The sequence below is a fragment of the Malurus melanocephalus genome, unplaced genomic scaffold, assembly GCF_030028575.1.
Source record: "Malurus melanocephalus ecotype Western Australia unplaced genomic scaffold, MMel_1.1 scaffold_106, whole genome shotgun sequence".
In the NCBI taxonomy this organism is placed as follows: Eukaryota; Metazoa; Chordata; class Aves; order Passeriformes; family Maluridae; genus Malurus; species Malurus melanocephalus.
Window position 1 is genome coordinate 1,295,241 of NW_026623338.1, and position 18,129 is coordinate 1,313,369.

Genomic DNA, 18,129 nt, shown 5'->3' on the forward strand with positions numbered 1-18,129 from the left:
AAAAAAAAAAAAAAAAAAATCCGAAGCTTGTCAATTTATCCTTGGTGCCTTTTACAAAGTCAGTTTTTAACCTCACAGATAAGCAAAAACGGTGCATTTATGTGACTTTATGGATTAAAGATCTTGTGTTTATGGCTGCTAAAGTTAAAAAATACGATAACTGTAGTTGTCCCATGAATTCATTTTTCTAATTTTACTCAAGCTGGCAAATCTTCTCTACGTTGCTACATTTTTGTTTTTAACCTGGATCATTTAATTTCCAATTCAGCACCAACAAAACCTGACAAAAGGAACAAAATCCTGTCAGAGACATTCTTGAGAACTAGCTATTAAAATATCTGGTGTAAATTGTCTGTTTCGAAAAAAATTATTATTAGCTTTCCACTTTCCACGARCCCAGTACTGAGCGTGTTGCTGTTTAGGTTGTGAGAAACACCTCCGACGTCGGCAAAGCGTCCCCTGTGCCGAGCACCCCGCTGGTACGTCACGTGCTGTTCATGGTGGCTGTAGTTTCATCAACTTCCCATGGAATGCTGATGGCAAGGAAGTGTCAAGGGCTTCACTCTGCATGGCTGATTCATTTAATGTTCAGCACAGGGAATGATGYGTGTGGATTCATTGCTGTGCTGAARGCACAAGTAGTGGAAGTGGTCCAAGGATTTCATATTTAAACAGTTTAGCAGGATACRGTCCATATCTGCATGTTGTCAATGTCTGTATCTGACAGACCATGTACTTTCTTCTTYTGTCAAGGCGAAAATTGCTAGGTTCAAGCTATCATTAAATATAACACATGCTAAGAAGCAAGTTTCATCTCAGACCCACCAACACTGGTATCTCTTTACACTGATTTTTTGAGTTGGAATGGCCAGTTGTCCATTCTGCACTCTAGAAAATCCTGTTGCTAAATTGTGCTACTCCAGGAGAAATCATCCACTTCCAGTGCAGCTTTAACAAGCTGAYATCTGTGAACCTGTTAATTTTGGTTCTTCTAAGTTTGGAAGGCTTGCTAATAATGTATTTTGCAGTGTGGAACAGCATTAGTTGAGGAATACCCACAGGGACTTCCAAATATCTGATTAAAACTTTAAAAAAAATCATAAAGAAAGGGAAAGGGAAAAGAAAAAGCCCACAGGGGAAACTATACAAACACAAAAACCCAGATACAAAACCAAAAAGTGGCTTAACCCATTTGCTGGAAGCAAATAAATAGTTTTAGAGGATACAGCTTGTACTATAGGAATGATCTCTGGAATACATCACATTTCCTCTGAGAAACATTGAGAAAAGTGTCCCAAGAGTTCCTGGGGTTAAGTCAGAAACTGAACCCACTGGGCTCCATTTTGGACTCTTTTCATGAATAAAGCTGTGCTTCACATCAGTGGGAGTTTGGCCTGAGTGAGAAGTGTAGAATTGGGCTAGCACGTGCTGAATGATTCAGTCTCAGATGCCTCTGGGTATCTGTTCTTTGTGGAGCCAAGGCCAGGGAATTAACCTCACGAACCCTTGCTGCTAAATCAAGAAATTTTAAGTTGAAATTCTTTATGGAAAAGTGTTTGCCTCAGCCCTGCTGAATTTCATCTTAGAAGATCTATTTAGCCATAGATTAGTTAAAATCTTATTTTGGGTTCACTGTATTCTTACACTGAACTTTATCAGGGTTTTTTTTTCCCCCTCTGGTTTCTCATTCAGTTTGTTGGCTTTAGGGGAAAAATACCAAAACCGAGGCTGAGATTTTTCCATAATCTTGCTGGTGAAGCCAGAATTTAGGAGTAAAGCTACTACTTGGATGCAAGAGAAATTGTTTTGGTTTGCTGACTTCGTGACCCTTAGTTAAAATAACTCTAAGCTTTTTCTTGTATTAGTGTTGTTAAATTCATTATGATGAACCATTTTAATTGAGGAGTCTTGGTGAAATTACGGATTTGCATAAATTATGTTGTGAACTGTAATTTTCTTAAATTAACTCCTTAGCAACTTGCTCCAAGTCCACCTACCCAGCGTCATCCAGGGGTACCAGTAGTCTCTAAACCAGTTATGCTGCATCCTGACCCAAACTTCGTGGTCAGGCCAACAATCAAATCAGAGGCCCTGGTAAGCCTTTTGATGTTTTTTGCTGAGTGCTCTGGTACTGCAGGTGTTTTGTTTTGATATTGTTCTTTGACACATACTCAAAGAGTCAATATTTGTCTCATTGTCTGCTAACTAAATTTCTGTAGATTTTCAAGCAGTCACTAATGGTAAGTACAAAACAAAAAACAAAAAAAAACTGGTTTTTTTCCATTTTTTCCATGGTGGAAAAGCTACTTTCAGTGATAATTTCTGTACAGGGGTGCATAATTCCAGAGCAGCACAGAGCCCTGGAATTTGTACATCTTATTTTTCATTTATTCACATGCTGGGTTTTATTTTTATAAATTCTGAATTATTTTTCAGAAATTAAATAATAAAAATCAAGTCAACTGCACTTTTCCTTTTTAAATAGTCAAGAACTTAAGTTGCATGCTTCATTATATCATTGATCATGAATATATATCATTTATATATATATCATTATATATATCTTTTATATTCCAGGGGAAAAAACATATTGTTATATCAGATTTCAATATACTGGTCATGTGGGGTTACTGCCAAGTTGGCTCACAATCAGATTCTTTTTCTTATTTATCTTCCCTTTCTATTTCAAATATAAATGAAGAGAAATATCAGAGGCTAAACATTTTAGGACCAACCATGTAACGTCCTTGGGAATTGTAGTATATGAGGAAAAGTGAGCCAAAGCTTACTGAAAAGACCAATACTGCTCAGGTAGTAACTCCCAGCTGACAGTCCCTGAAATTCACCTAAAATAGCTGGTRGACCAATTAGTAGCTGTAATTCTTGAGGTTCACCATGGCTTATGCTGTTACTATCAAGTTCTGTGTTGCAGGCACACGTGTGCATACACGTGCATGTATATGAATTTGTGAGACAGTAAGTGACAGAAAAAACATCAATTTTTCATTGCATTTATTTAATTAAAAGCTATTTCTGGCAATAAATTATGTGCACAATATTCCTAGCTGTTTCATTAAAACACTGGATTTCTTTGTCGTTACTCCGTTTAATAATTTAGATACTCTTGTTCCTTTATTTTCCCCAGTTACACTTTGAAAAAATTTAAGTGATACTTAGTCACCACTTTTCCCACAGCCAGAGTCATCTTGAAACTTCTGCATTATAAATGAATTGAATAATGGTTGTAAGTAATTTTTGTAAGTTGCTTAAGAGAAGGCAGGCACATGAGCTAAAAATAATTTCAGATCCCTCTAGTGTAGTTGTTTCCTTCAGTTGGAGCTCTCATTTGATTATGTGCAGTAATTTAACATTCTCTAATGAATATAAAATTATTTAGGGGAGGAATGAACAAAGTCATAATCTGCACTTAATATCATCTAGCTCTTGAAAAAGTGTGTATATGTGAACTAGTTGCAAAATTGATAATACCCTTAAGTGTGATCAAGTCTTGGTACAAATTTTAAAAGGCACTTTTTTTTTACTGACTACACACAATTAGTTTAAGAAACTGGCAACAAGATCCACCTCCACAGGCAAATGTCTTATGATTTGTTATGCATGCATGCACATTTTCCAAATCACAAGTCTGCTGAAATCTTTCAGATTTAATCATCTTCTTTCCCAAGCTGCCTTGTATTAGTTGGAAGATCAAAATTCCAGTGGGAATGATATTCTGGTAGAACTTTGAGAGAAAGATCAATCTATAAATTGGTTTGATAGACCTTATACCTCTTGCTTGCATTGATGGCTCTCTGCAGGAAAGGGTATTTATTCATCCTCACTGCATTCAAGTCACGGTGGTGTGTGAAGTAAAATTTACACAGATACTAAAGAGGGAGATTACTTTTATAAGCAAAAAGAAAAAGACAGTGTGTGACAAAACCAACAGGATGTTACCTGCCTGTCTCCAGAAGTGTGTAAGAATTGTAACTGCATTTCATGCACAAGGGCAATGGGGTTTGGTTGGTTGGCAGTAGGGTGTGCGTGTTTTTTGTGTCTGCTAAAGTTAATGGTTCAGATACAGGACCAGTTCAGCTTCTTTTAGTGGAGGAAAGTATCACTGAAGACAAAATATCATTTACTATCCAGTTTCTTGTCTTCCTAGGTTTCATGGATCTTATGGTTGTCTTAATGCAAATAATTTTTTCTACCTTGTTTTTAGCTGAGTTTAACTGTCCTGAGTACCAAACTCTAGAAACTGATGTTCATGGATTTATTTGATTGAAGCAGCTAATCCAATTGGCTTATACTCAAGCAATTCACTAGGAAAGAAGATGAAAAAGCATGCATTTAGGAATAAAATAGACATGCAAGAATGAGTAAAATCCTCCTGTTACCTTGAAGTAAGTTGGGCCAGATACTGTTGTGGCTTAACTAATCTTACTGACTAAATTCAGGTCAGAATTACCAGGTCTTTTAACAGTTAATGAAAATGAAATGGGTTTCACTTACAAATAGGGAAATGATGGCAGTTRTTTAAATAATAAGCATGGCCTTGAATGCTGAGGGCTTCTCTGGGTCAAAATCAGTGTGAGCTGTACTGGAGTGAACTGGAATACACTCATGGCAAAGCCAGTTAAATTTTGGCTCAGAGAACAGGAGAGGTTTGTTATGATTTAGTGSTAAGATTTTCATAGAAGCAAAACCAGCAGGAACATTAGTCTCTGCTCTCCCATCTATCACAAACATCCTGTTGAGTTACAAGGCTCTGGTGCACTTGCTACTACTAAAGATTTTTCCTCCCTCAATCCTCTGGGGTTCGATGAAGAATTCCTGGAGAAAAAAAAAAACATACTTAAGCGTTCTTCTAATTTGCAAGATTAGAAGCCTGATTCTGCAGGACTGAAGTCAAGATGTGCTCAGATACCATGTGTCAAGATGTATGAGAATTGGAAATTTTAGTTAGAATTGGTTATAGCTTTCCCAAAGCAATCTGTGTTGAAAATATTTTTTTTTTTTTTTTTAGAGAGGGTCTAAAGAGACTTGTGGAAAATTTTACCAAACTTGCCTATAAATCCTTCAACACAAAAACTCATAGTTTGTATTAATTAAACATAAACCACATTTCACTAACTCCAGAGTATATTTTTCCAAGTAGTGATAGGATTATGGAGCACTGAGAGAACCAGTAGTGAAACAGATACATAGTAATTCATTTWAAGCAAATTGAGTTTGAAAAGGTAAATGCCAGGGCCTATAGAAAGTTGTTCTTGTTTCAGAAGACTCAAATCTGTTACCTGATTTACTGCAAGGTTTTGAGTGGAGGCTGGGGAACTGTCAGTAGTGTTTTGTGTATTTATATGCTGGTTTAGCCCATTTCATCTTTGAGAATTTTTGTAGACTAATAAAATAGTCTCTATTTTAAGTAATTCGATACTACAGTGGAAGTTTTTGTTAGAATAGTGGAAGTGACAGAAAAACAGAATGAATATGAAATRTAAATCCTTGGAGCTAAACACAATAAAATCCGTTTCATTATGGAATTCACCTCTTCAGTATAGGAAATCCCTGGTAGGAAAACAAATGCATAAACATATATTTATCATGACTTATCAGTATTTTGGAAATTATTGTCTACCTTTTTGTCCATGTTTAGGATTGGAGTTCCTGTCAATTTTTTTTTTTTCATATATCATGGATACGAGACCCAAACAGTGTCTTGCAAAAATAAGTTGTAAAAACAGTCATAGAAAATATTTTTAAGAAATCTTGTAGTATGGAAATGTGCATTATTTATATCATTTTTCTAGAATTCTTTCTACTTTGCATTCAGTACTATTTCACTGTGTGTGTTCTCTCCTTTCTAAATTGTACAGGGAACAAACACTAAAGAGTGCAAGTGTGATTCAGTCCCTAGGAAAACATAATAAGCAGTAAGGTAATTTATAAATAGGTAATACTTATTTACAGCAAAAAGTTAATACTTGGTTTGGCAATTTTCTTTCTTTTGCAGCCACAAGAGATGCTTAAAAGGATGGTGGTTTACAATTCATCATTTAGATCTAACAAAAAACAAGTAAAATAACATCTTCCGTGTTTGTGTGGTTCTTCTTGTTTGACTGATCACAGATTTAAAACTTTCTTTCTAATCCTGTTGTTCAGTTTCTAAAACAGAAGATGCAAGGCAGCCCTAATGCATGAGAATTGCTGGTTTTTGTAAACTTTTAAGTGTGTGCCTTTGGCTCCTGCTAGTCTAGGCAGAAGAAGAATGAGAATAAATCCTTCAGGTTGAACCATCTGTAACTACTTACATGGTTAAGTGCAACCTGTAAGGTAGTTGAACACTAATAACTGATCTGATACTTATATTCCTGAAGTTTCTTTGTTTCTCTGTGTCTAGCTGCAATACTTTCTGTAATAAAATACTTTATTAGTTTAATGAATAGAGCTATCATCATAACATGGCTACTGGTAGGAAATCAGGGGAACCAGTGGTGGAAAGCACTTGGTCATTCAGCCTTCCTGCATTGTGTAGGATTTTCCTGCTGCTTTTTTACTTTTGCTGCTTTCCTCTGTTCCTAATGATGAAGTTTTCATTTCTTTCTCTTTAGCTGGCTGGTGGTTCAATAGATGGTTCCTTGAAGAAGTAAACTTCATGCTTAACTTCTCTGCTGCTGTAAAATGTGCCAGTGTCTGTGAAAAACCTCTTCGTTAGTGCGAGCTAAGTTAAATGCATTGACATGTTGCATGAAAAGTTGACACACAGTAATGAGCTCACAAATATGAGTTTTCAGGTGGTAAACCAATAAGATCAGTAACAACTTTTTTCCTTCTTTGACCCAGTTTCAATCTAGATCTAGAAGGAAAAACTGGATTTGACTGAAAAAAAATACAATTTTGAGATTATTTGTTTACCAGTAAATGCCAATATGGTCTGAATGTACAACAGTCATGTTTTCAAAAGAGGTGGTTTTTTAAAATTTTGTTATATMTGGTCATGAGTTTCTCTTTCAATTATTTTCTGTGGTTGCTATTTAGGTGTTATCTTTTTGTGGTTTGTTGTTTTTTCAGCGAGGTCTCAATTGTTCTTGACATGGTTAGAAACCAGTGAAGCAGTGTCATTGGTATAAGTGCTTGTGTTTTGGAGGTTGTTTTTTCTTTAAGTAGTAACTTTAGCTTTCATCTGGAAGTCCAGACAGTTGTTTCAGTGCAATCAGATATTTTATTTTTCATTTTCAGCTTATGCTGAGTCCTGTGAATGTTTTTGTAAGCCACGAAGGAATTTGAATGGTCTTAACTCTTTCACCTGAAACATCCTGAGTAGTGGGAGGGTAGGCTTAGGGCTGTGCTTTCCACACGGTGTTGCTTGGTTCATTAGTCCCTGCTTGGATATGGAGTGCATTCTCTGMGCTCTGAATTTGTGGTGCCCATTTCGGGAAAGATTTCTTACAGTTCAGTGAGTGTCTTCTTCCTGTCTTAGTTATATTTGTACATTATTGATTCAACATCATACCTATGACACACAGACATATCAACCCAAGGGGACAACAGTTTAGACTGAATATTAGSAAAATTGTTTCACCCAGAGGGTGGTTAGACCCTGGAGRAGGCTCCCAGGGAAGTGGTCACAGCACCAAGACTGACAGAGCTCAGGAACTGTTTGGACAATGTCTTCAGGCACATGGTGTGACTCAGTGCAGGGCCACGAGTTGGACTTGATGATCCTTGTGGTCCTTCCTACTCAGAATATACTGTGTTTCTATGACTTTTGCCTGCACGTTGTTTATTTGATGTTTTGTTTTGGTAGTTTTGATGGGGTTTTTTGTTTTGTTTTTTTTTTTTTTTTTTTTTGCCTGTTTGTCAGTTTTGGGGTTTTTTTCCCATTTAAAGATTATTTTCCCATTTAAAGATTATTTTCCCAGGAAAACTTCCTTCAAGGGCAGCATCTGTTTTTCATCAGGACAACCTGGGACAAAAAGTTCACTGACTTCCTTTAGATTACATAATGACTTAGTGACTTGGCTGAGGTTGGAGTTCTTTTCTCTGAATTGCTTGCTCCAAAACCATGGATATCTACTTCAGCCATGATTCCAAAAGGCARTACTAATTCACTTGTTCAAAGTATTAATTTTTTAGGTAGCTATCATGGTAAAATGTTTCTCATACAGTTTTAGTTAAGTGGTTCATAATATTAATACACCTTGTAAATTAATGAATGATTGATTAAAGGATKAAATTCCTCCTTGCTGATGTGTGTGATGAAATCCCTATTTATTTGGTAAACCAATGGAATGCAATGTAACAAACTTAATGTAAGGCAGTGCTGTCGAGGATTGAGATCAGACTCCAGAGGATCATTGACAACAAAATCAGGCAACTGAGAGAGGTGATAAAGAGTAGAGTAAAGAGTAATTTTATTACAGTAAATTAGTTTTCTGCTGCAACTCTGCCATTTAAGAGCTAGCCCTTAGATATACCACAGCAATCTCAAGCTGTGTGCTTGGTTTACAAGTGGAAAAAGGCTTGGCTGAGTCTGAGAGTGGAGTAGACTTTGTTGTTAAATGGATCCAGTAGAAAAGAGGGCCATAATGAACATATCAAGGTTGATCATGCACTGAACCACTGGTCTGTGTCAGATATTGGCCTTCCTTCTAAGTCTGCATAGGGTTGTGTGGTTCTCTGTTCCCCTATCAGCAAGTTATTGCAGCTTGAGGCCACAAGAGTGGCAGCTAGGTGCCTCAGTAAAGATCTTCTTAAGTCCTGAAGTCCTTGTTTTAACATGCAGGATAAGTGCAGAGGTTTTATAGATCTCCAGCACTGGCCATACAGTCTCACCCAGTAGCTACTAATCCTCCTTGAGAAACTGCCACKCAAACACCATTGACTCCTGATTGCTGATGAAGGAACTCCCATCCTTGTAGAAGAGATGAACTCCTGTTTTCCCTGCAGTCTGACATGGGTTAAACACTATGTTTTCTGGGTCCTCTCAAAGCTTAAATCTTGCTGTGCCAAACTGCAGTGCTATCCATTCTGCATTGCAGACATTGCTTGACAGAACTTTTAAGTCCTCCACACCGTATGAAAACAAAAATCGTATTGTCCTGCAAATTGTCCAACGAATTGTTGTCCTGCTCTTGCTTGTGGTATGGAGCCAACTCCTTGAAACTCCACATCAAGGGGGAGAGAAGGGGCCTGAAAAAGAATTCTAAAACCCAGGCAGGGTGGAGTAATGTTGCTGACAGGTGAATTGGAGCCTGTCGTTTCTACCTGTTACCATCCAACATGTTGATAATTCCAAGAAATATTTCTCCAAAGAGTGTCACAGAACATACCTGCTAGTGATGCTTTCAAGATTTGTTTCTCTTCTGTCAGATGTAGAGAAGAACTGTAGAGCTTACAGGGTGGTAAATTCTTCCTCAGAACTGCTCCATKATATGACCAACTCAAATTATTGATTTGTCATGAGGTTTTGAAATGTTTTCTGACTGTCAGGATGGACTCTTTGCTGTCTYTCTCTGCTTTTCTTCAGTTACTGTCTTCTTTCATAGCTTACACAATCACATGTTCTCTCACTAATAAATAAGATGGAGTTTGTGTGTTGTGTGCATGAGTAGCTGCTTTTGCAATTAAATATTGTTTTATTCTCAGGGCTTCCAGAAGTATGTGGAAGATTTTGATCCATATTCAATGGTAAGGAGAGAATTTAAAAATGCCTCACTGTTCGATATGAAATACACTGGGAAAAAAAGCCATGTTCTTGATTTTGAGGGCTGGGAGTGGGTAAGATTCTTGCTTGTTGTTTTGCTTGGTCTTGTGTTCTTGTCGTTTCTAGTCATGATGAACAGAAGCGTTCTGGCAGGAAAAGGTGATGTGGTGTTGTGATCTTCCTCTAACATTATTTAAGAGGAGGGAAAGGTCTCTTTTACCCCAAAAATGACATAGATCAGCCTAATTGTTTTGTGTTTCCAAAGTGGAAATGATTAATCATGATATCTTTTCCTAGTTTACCCCAGACCAGATTATGGGAAAAGACGTACGACTATTACGAATTAAAAAGGTAAATACTCTGTAGTTTGATTCATATTTAAAGGGTTCATGTAAGCATTTGATGTACAGCATCATTTACTGGGAGGAAGGAAAGACTAAGACTAACTCCCGTTAGTGGCAAAAATTGAGTCTTTTCTGAACTAGAACTGGTTTTTTTCATAGGAAGGATCACTGGACCTTGCAGTCGAGGGGGGAATTGATTCTCCAATTGGAAAGATAGTTGTTTCTGCCATCTATGAGGATGGTGCTGCAGACAAACATGGTGAGYAACAATGAGCAATTTGGATGGTGCTGCAAAGTGTGTCCTTACACTGGCTGAGAATGGTTGGCTGATTTCATAGGCTGGTACTGAAAGGCTCACTCGATTGTCCAAGGGCATAAGTTCTGTCTCAAGTCTAGGAGCAGCCATATGGTTTCAAGAATCCTGCTTAAATTAATAGTTATGTAAAATTTATAAAAACCAACACCTGATTCTCTGGTGTATTCTTTAGTCAAGGAATATGTTATCCATTATTTCACAATTTGCAAGCAATGGCATTTGTAGTACTTCTACATACAAAGCAATTACCTGACCRTAGCTACACTGCACTGATCAGCTTTGTTCTTTATGCTGCTTTAAGTAGAAATTTGTCTAGTTAAACAGCTGGCTGTACTTAAACCCAACTAAAGGCCAGACCCTCTGAACTTTTAGCATTCTGAAGGCTCTAGAAGGTGTTCACCAACACATCTGGGCTTTGCACCTGGTGACAGCTATCTCCCTTTCTTTTCTTGATAATGCTCATGATGAACAAGTTGACAACGGGACAATATCCCCTTACACTGTGTTTGCTGCCCTTGTCCCAGCCAGCACCTAAATTCAAGTCACTCTTGCTGTGAAAACAGCCATTTGGTCTCCTCGGGCTCTTTTTGACCCTTCACTCTTTTTAGGATTTCTCATAACTAAAGCTGTGTGTCCCCTTAGCATCCTCTTCAAATCCAGTCCCAGATAATTGGTTGCTCTTCATTCCAGATTAGCAAGTCAAAGTCAGTTCTGTGGAACGAACATTACATGTACACTTGCAAAGGAATAACAGTCGTGCAAACTGTTGACAGCAAAACAGTTTATTCCTTCAGAAATTTAATTATTTTTTTCTGGTTTTATAGATTCATAGAATCACAGAACTGTTGGGGTTGGAAGGGACCTTACAAATCATCTTGTTCCAAGTCCACTGCCACGGTCAAGGACGCCTTCCCCTAGATCAGGCTGCTCAAAAGCCCCATCCAACCTGGTTTTTGAACACTTCCAGGGATGGGGCACAGTGGTAACAGCSTAGAGCCAGTCACCATTCATAATATATGTATATAGCTGGATTTCCCAAACAGGCAAACTCTGGAAAACCTTGTTGAACTTGTTTCTTACTGGTCATGATCAATAAGAGATTAGTTCGTCTTTGCCATGACTGAAAATTCCTTTTGTGTTTTCTTGTAGCAAACTTCCTACAATTTTTASTATAGACCTTCACATCCAGTGAGAACACTTTTCATTATACAAAATACTGCACAAATATGGCAAAGACTTGCAGAATTTTATTTTGCTTATGTATAGGTAAAACATACTGGTCTTTTCCCTAGGAGGCATAGTGAAAGGGGATGAAATACTGGCTGTGAATGGCAAGATATTAATTGACAGCAAGCTGGCAGAAGCACAGGCAACTCTAGCAAAAGCTTGGAACATGGGTGGGGTAAGTAACCTGGAATACTGCTTCATTCTGCCTACAGAGTTCATATGAGAGAATACTTTTCTATCATGACATTGTCACAAATAAGGTGACAAACATTTAGAGTAGGGGGTATGTCATGCACTACACAAGTGAGTTAAAATCTGCAGAAGATGTTCATATGTGGTATCTCTGAAAACCATGTGTGGGATTTACCAGGAAATTTCATGGCATTTAGCCACATGTCAAGATTGGTATTTAAACACATTACATTCTGAGTGTTTATAGTATATTTATCAATACAATCACTCTTTGATATTGACAATTACTTGCAAGCTGATTGGAATTTTCTGATAATACCTTATCTTATTTCTGATTTCTTTTACAAGCAACACTGCACTTTAGCTAGTGTTTCCTCAGCAAGAACTCTATTAATGACTTAGATGATCAAATACAGGATGATTCATAGAATTATTTTTTTAAAATCTTGTTGTAACAGTAGATTTTTCTTTAATTTCAAGATACAAATAGAATAGCTCAATCTTTAAATGATCTTGTGAAAATTCTAAATAGAGACTATGCTGCTGCTCCCTGTGGTTCTCCAGGAATAGATTACTCCTCTGATTCCCTGACATTTCATGGTGGTCTGCTGGCCACCTCTAAAAGCAGTACTCAACAGCAGATTTTGCCTGTGCTTTTCTTTTTCAGGATTGGATTGACTTAGTCATTGCAGCATCACCTCCAAAGGAATATGATGATGAAATGTAAGTGCATAAGTATTTTCTCTGGGGATTAAAAGCTGACTAACAATAGCCAGTTTGCTTTTATGTCAGACACTTTTCAAATATCTTCTTCTTGTGRGCCATATAACCTCCTGCCTTAGATGGTTGCTAATTTGGTAGTTGTAAGTAGCTGTCATGCATTACAGCAGTGGTTCCCAGACTGCARGATTGTGATTCTCAGAATTGGTTGTACGTGACTACACACTCACACTTTCAGTTCAAAGTTTGAGAAATTGGGGTTTGTTTTTTTTCAGAAGTTCCACTTAACTTTAGTTTGAATCATTTACTGTATTCCATAGTTCATAACTTAGGGAACAAATCCCMATAAGCATTCTTCATCACAACCAGATGTCTAATTCTGTAGTTGGTTTGGGGGTTTTTTATTAGATTGCAGTTACTGTCCTTGTCAAAGCAAACCTACATGTGAAAGTTTCAATAGAGATAAAACGATTTGGGTGTCTTGGAAATTAGTGATGTTCAAAGAATCCTTGTTTTAAAGATAATCAGCATAGGTGTGAAACAGAAGAATACATAGCTACAAGTGTGATAGAGGTTTCAAGTCRATATAACTTGCTTTACTTTGGACAAACAGATTCAAAAGCAAGACCCGTGTTTTCTAGTTTAGTTGAAGGAAAAGATTTTAAGATATCCTTAATAGCCAGTAAMATGGCAGAGTAAGGTTTGGTAGTCRCTGTTAACCTGGGCTCTTGTTCCATGCAGAATACTGGAGTATTAGTTGCTGTAAATCAGTTGTGCTGGCTAATACCAACTGTAGTTAACGTGAAATTTTGTTTAATACCTGTGCATAAACTAACAAGCAAGGAAATAACTATCACTGTTATTTTTTGTTTTCATATCCTGTATATTTAGCCCTCCCATTCCCTCCTCAGCAGTCAGTCCCAACACACACAGAAAGGTTTTTGAAGGCAGTGCACCTGTGTACAGACAAGGGTATCTCCTGCAGCTGTAGCCACTGCAGTGTCCCTCATGGTGAATAGCACACCTGGCTTCTTAACATGACTGGCCATTGTGAGGCTGCATTATTTTTTCAGCATGTGCCTGCCTGTGCATTGCTTGCCATGCTTGCTTTTCTTCTTGGCATGCTGGAGCTGGAGTGTTCTTTGGGCCTTTGCCATGCCTGCACTATTAAAATATAAGGATTTAGTTTCTACTTCATAAAGTCCCTTAGAGATGTTGTTCAGAATTGGTTTATCACCCACCAGGCTATTAAATAAATAGGCCCTGTCTAAACAAGTAGGATTAACCTAAGGCTTTTTCCTTTATCTGTGGACCACTGCTGTGGCTTTKTGAGTTCATAAATATATAAGCAACTAAGAATTATTTTCTTGTGAAGGCTTGTCCAAAGAACAAATYCCCATTTGTATTATTCACAGTGTGCCTRTAAACAAGTATTCATGAGTGTTTGGTTTTCACTGAAGTTTGTCTCACTATACAATGGGTTTATTCTGAAATTATCCTTGTCTTAGAAATTCAGTTTACTCTGTATTGCTTCCCTGTGCTGTAATTGCTGTAAATACATAGATCTCTAGAGCTACCAAGGTAAGATTTCTTGTTGCATGTGGATCCTCTCAGTTATTACTTACAGTACAAAGCAAAATTACTTAAGACACAGTTACAAAACTGTGCTTACTAGAAAGACTAAAAGTTGCATGAGAGCTAACAACATGTTTCTTACTATGTTTTTCTTTTTTCCACAGGACATTTTTTTAAGGAAGACTGAAACTGTTGAAATGGAGTCTTTCCTCTGGAGAAATCTGCTGCTCAGTAAATAAATAGGAAATCAATAACCCCATGAAATGCATATTTATTGACTGATGTGTAAATTAAATGAGAGGCTTCAGATTCTTCGGATGATTTGAATAATTTATTGTCATTCTAGATACCTACAAGTGAACGTTTTTTTGCAAGATGATTGGGAAGAACCGCTGACTAGCACAGTTCAGTCTACGAGCGCTCAATCTCTTTTTGCTATTTTGAGGGGCCAAATTTTGAAAATTATCTTTCTGTTTTCCTGGTAATATACTTTGAAATGGCAAATGAAGATGGAACACAGATGTCTGCTCTCACATGCAACGCTGGTGAATACACATTCACAGGCCAGTTTGRGTGTAAAAAGGATTATATTTTTACTTCCTGGATAGTAAAATTCCTGGGAAAATGAGAAAGTACACAGGAAACTTCTGTTCTTACTMATATTTTGTAGCTCTGTTGACATCCAATTTTGTGTCTCAGGTGGGAAATTTTTTTGAATATAAAAAACGTGCTGGTGGAAAAAGTGAGAATACCAGGAACGCTAGCATTATTTGTAATTATTTTGTTTGTGTTGCTCATGATGTATAGAGAATCTTCTGTACAGCAGAGTAAACAACTAGAAAGTAGTTAACACAAAATCTTTACAAGGAGTGACATTCAGACTACTGAGCATTTGTATTGGTGGCAAAATGTCCTTAAAGAGTGGTGCATGACGTCAGCACATKGCCATAGTCTAGAAGCCTTCTTGGAGTTCCTGTGCTGCCCCTGCTGCAATCCTAGGAGTTGGTAGTATCTATGTGTGTTTTTCTAGATCTYTTCTCTCCTTCTGTCTTCCTCACTACTTCTCTTTTCCTTCTTCTCTTTGCCTGGAACTTTTGGRTAACATAGCATTTGATGAGTTTCAAGGTTTTTCCTGGTTGGGCTAAATTAATGGTAGCTAAATGCTARATGAACACTGAGTACTGCTTTGGTAAGTGATAGAATGTCAAATTATATGTTGTATTTCATCCTTTGCCAAAAATGTCTTTGATTTTGCTAATTTTGCCTGTTAGCTTTAGTGTGTTTTTCACCTCTTGCCTCTATCTGGTGGGGATTTCCCCTTTACTCTAAGAGAGAGCAAGAGAACCTGGAGTTCAAGCCCTGGATCTAAGGCTTCAGGGATTAACACGTGCCTCCATTGTCGAATGCGGAAATTTGGCTGTGATTCTCACTCTGCAGTTTTCTACTTTGTTGTCAGTGAGCCTTTATATGTGACTAAAGAATGCCACCAAGTTTAACATTTTCCTCTYGGTGAACGTGTACCTTCAGTTTCAGTAAATTCCGTAAGGCCATAACATTGATATCAATTTGGCTTTAATATTTTTACAGTTGCAGATTTAGTAATTATATTATCAAGGTACCTCCTTAGAAATGTCATTTTTTCCTTCCTTGTATCTTCCAATTTGTGTTCTGGTTTTTGTGCGGTGTGTAGATTTTTCTCCCCTGTTCTAATGAGAGACAGTTTATAGTTTTTTTGGTGTATCAGATTTCCACTGAAGTCTTTCCTTCTCGAGTTTGGAAGCCCTCCTCCAGCACATAAAAATAACAATTATGTTTCTGAGAACCCTGTGTTTATTTGCTGATGCTTACTTATGTTGACTTTGTTTATTTGCAGTATTCTTCCAGTATGCCAACTGATGTGTGTGGCRGGGTATATGTGTTAGAATATTTAAAATGTTTGACTCTTACAACTAATCCAAAAATAAAATTGCATTTGCTAAATGGAAGAAATCTAGTTTCCCGTTTGTCTCTGGGTTTGTACATCATAGTAATAGTTAATCATCTAGAGTACACAGATTTCTGAGTTTTTCTTAGTAACAGACCTATTTGCAAGAGATTGCCACCCTTGTGGAACTCGTAATTTGCTCTGCACAGAAGGGAATTGTGATTTGGCTGAGCTGCAGTAATCTTYTATAGAGYTTTTGGGGGCAAATCTGGTCATATRATAGCTGGCAAGCTACTGAATGCRGTTGCTACGGTGTATTTTTTTGCTACATCCTAGCGTGCATCTATCCAGGCCTGCAGACTTCCTAACCAGCGAACTGATCTACATGCTGAATCCCTCAAGATCAGCACCAGAAGGAAATTGCAGCAGGATGTACTTCTCCTGCTGCTTTGGTTCTCAGTTGCCTACATAGTGCAACCATCTGGACCATATGACAATGCATCAGGGAGATGAGGGGTGCTATCAAATGTTCTCTCAAGGGCTGCTCGCATGTTTTGTACCAGCAGAGAGAGAACCACACTAATGCACCAGTAAAGAACTTCAGCCAGTGCTTGATTGTGCTAAACACTCTCTCAGCAGACTAAGAAACATAACTCAACAGAACTTAGAGGTTTGATATTAGAGCTATTTCTACTGGTGTTGTTTTTCAGAGACAGAAGGAGCGCAGAAGACTGAKCTGGGAAATCTGTGGGAGTACCAGCAGTTGAGTTGTAGCCTTGCTTCTTAGTCATATAACTATCTTTCTTTTCCCCATCCACCCTGTTAACTTGATTTGTTTGGATACAGCTTAAAATGCATGAGAAGGCAGTTGAGGAAATAATTCCTGCTCAGAACTTTAGGTATATGAAGAAAGTGTTTATTTTAGTGTTTAACCTGTGTTAGGATGGCAGCATTGCTTTAGGTAATGTAAGGAGGTGGTGTTAGGAGAAAGTAGCCTAATGTTTCTGAAATCTTAAAATTATCTTAAGCCATTATCCAGGTAGTYTTTACAGTATTTCGAATTTCCAGTGCCCTGGGACTGCATCCCATCTTTTATTTGCCAGCTAGCTCAAGGGGTTGGAAAATGCTACAAGAAAATACATTTTTCAAGCAACTTTGCTTCCAGTTACTTTGATGTGTGTGAGCAGAGGGTCCCAGTTGTAAAAAAAAATTTAAAAGGGGTGCCCATTTTGAGTTGCTCCTGTGTTGTTTTTTGGTGGCTGTAATAGTCATTACATGTGCCTGTGCCTCACCCCTGTTCAACAAGGCCAGCTTTGAAAAGGTAACAGTAAGAGTAAATGGGACTTTTCTTTTTTTCAGCCAGTGCTGTTTCCTTTGGGAGTATGGAAACTCTGACCTGATGCACGAAGCAGGAAGAAATCCAAGTACTTCACTGACAGTATCTTGAATGCTTCCAACCACTTTTAAGAGAAGATGGTTTTTTTTTCTCATTTGCTCTAATCTCAGAGGGAATACGTGTAGTTTCTCAGGCCTGTTTGTTTGGTTAAGACGCCAAACCCCACTATCTCTCTCTGTGGGATAATAACCCAGAGCAAGACTTTCTCAGAACTGTTAACAACCGCTCTTATTCTCTCAGGAATTTCTTGGCCACGTTGTCTTTAGCATAGCCCTCACAGTTGCTGAACTGGAGCATGAATTACATTAGAGACTTGTGACTTTCACATCTGCTCTGTGAGCCTGTGCGTGCTTGTGTGCAGGCAAAAAATGTGAGGCCCTATGGATCAGCACCATGGTATGCATTACAGGATAGGAAATACCATGGGTTATTACTCATATGGATATTAGCATAGGGAAATCTTTGATCTATTTAYTACTGCCATTCTGCTAATTTATAATTTAGCTACTATTTGTCACATGGCCATGGCATCTTTTAGGAACTGTGCATTCATTTCAGAGAAGTTAATGTTTTTAAAAAATGTTTTGTTCACAAAGAAATGTGCAGGATAAGGAGGGGTGTATGCATGCACGTACACCAGTAAGGTTTTTTAAAATCAGTTTAATTTGAGGAGCACACATACACAAATGATCTCAGCACTTCACAAACATGTGAACTTAAATAAGGTGT

At 37.7% G+C, this 18,129-nt stretch overlaps 1 protein-coding gene across 1 annotated transcript in view; it reads left to right on the forward strand.

Moving 5' to 3' along the window:
- The window catches only part of USH1C (USH1 protein network component harmonin), a 46,272-nt gene extending 30,214 nt beyond the window's left edge, over positions 1-16,058 (forward strand). Inside the window, exons 16-21 of the mRNA XM_057369280.1 lie at positions 9,649-9,690; positions 10,004-10,057; positions 10,210-10,309; positions 11,659-11,768; positions 12,453-12,508; positions 14,245-16,058. Of these exons, the coding sequence (XP_057225263.1) occupies positions 9,649-9,690; positions 10,004-10,057; positions 10,210-10,309; positions 11,659-11,768; positions 12,453-12,508; positions 14,245-14,257 (375 nt within the window). The 3' untranslated portion in view covers positions 14,258-16,058. The remainder of the gene's footprint in view (positions 1-9,648; positions 9,691-10,003; positions 10,058-10,209; positions 10,310-11,658; positions 11,769-12,452; positions 12,509-14,244) is intronic.
- Positions 16,059-18,129: the final 2,071 nt, after the last annotated feature.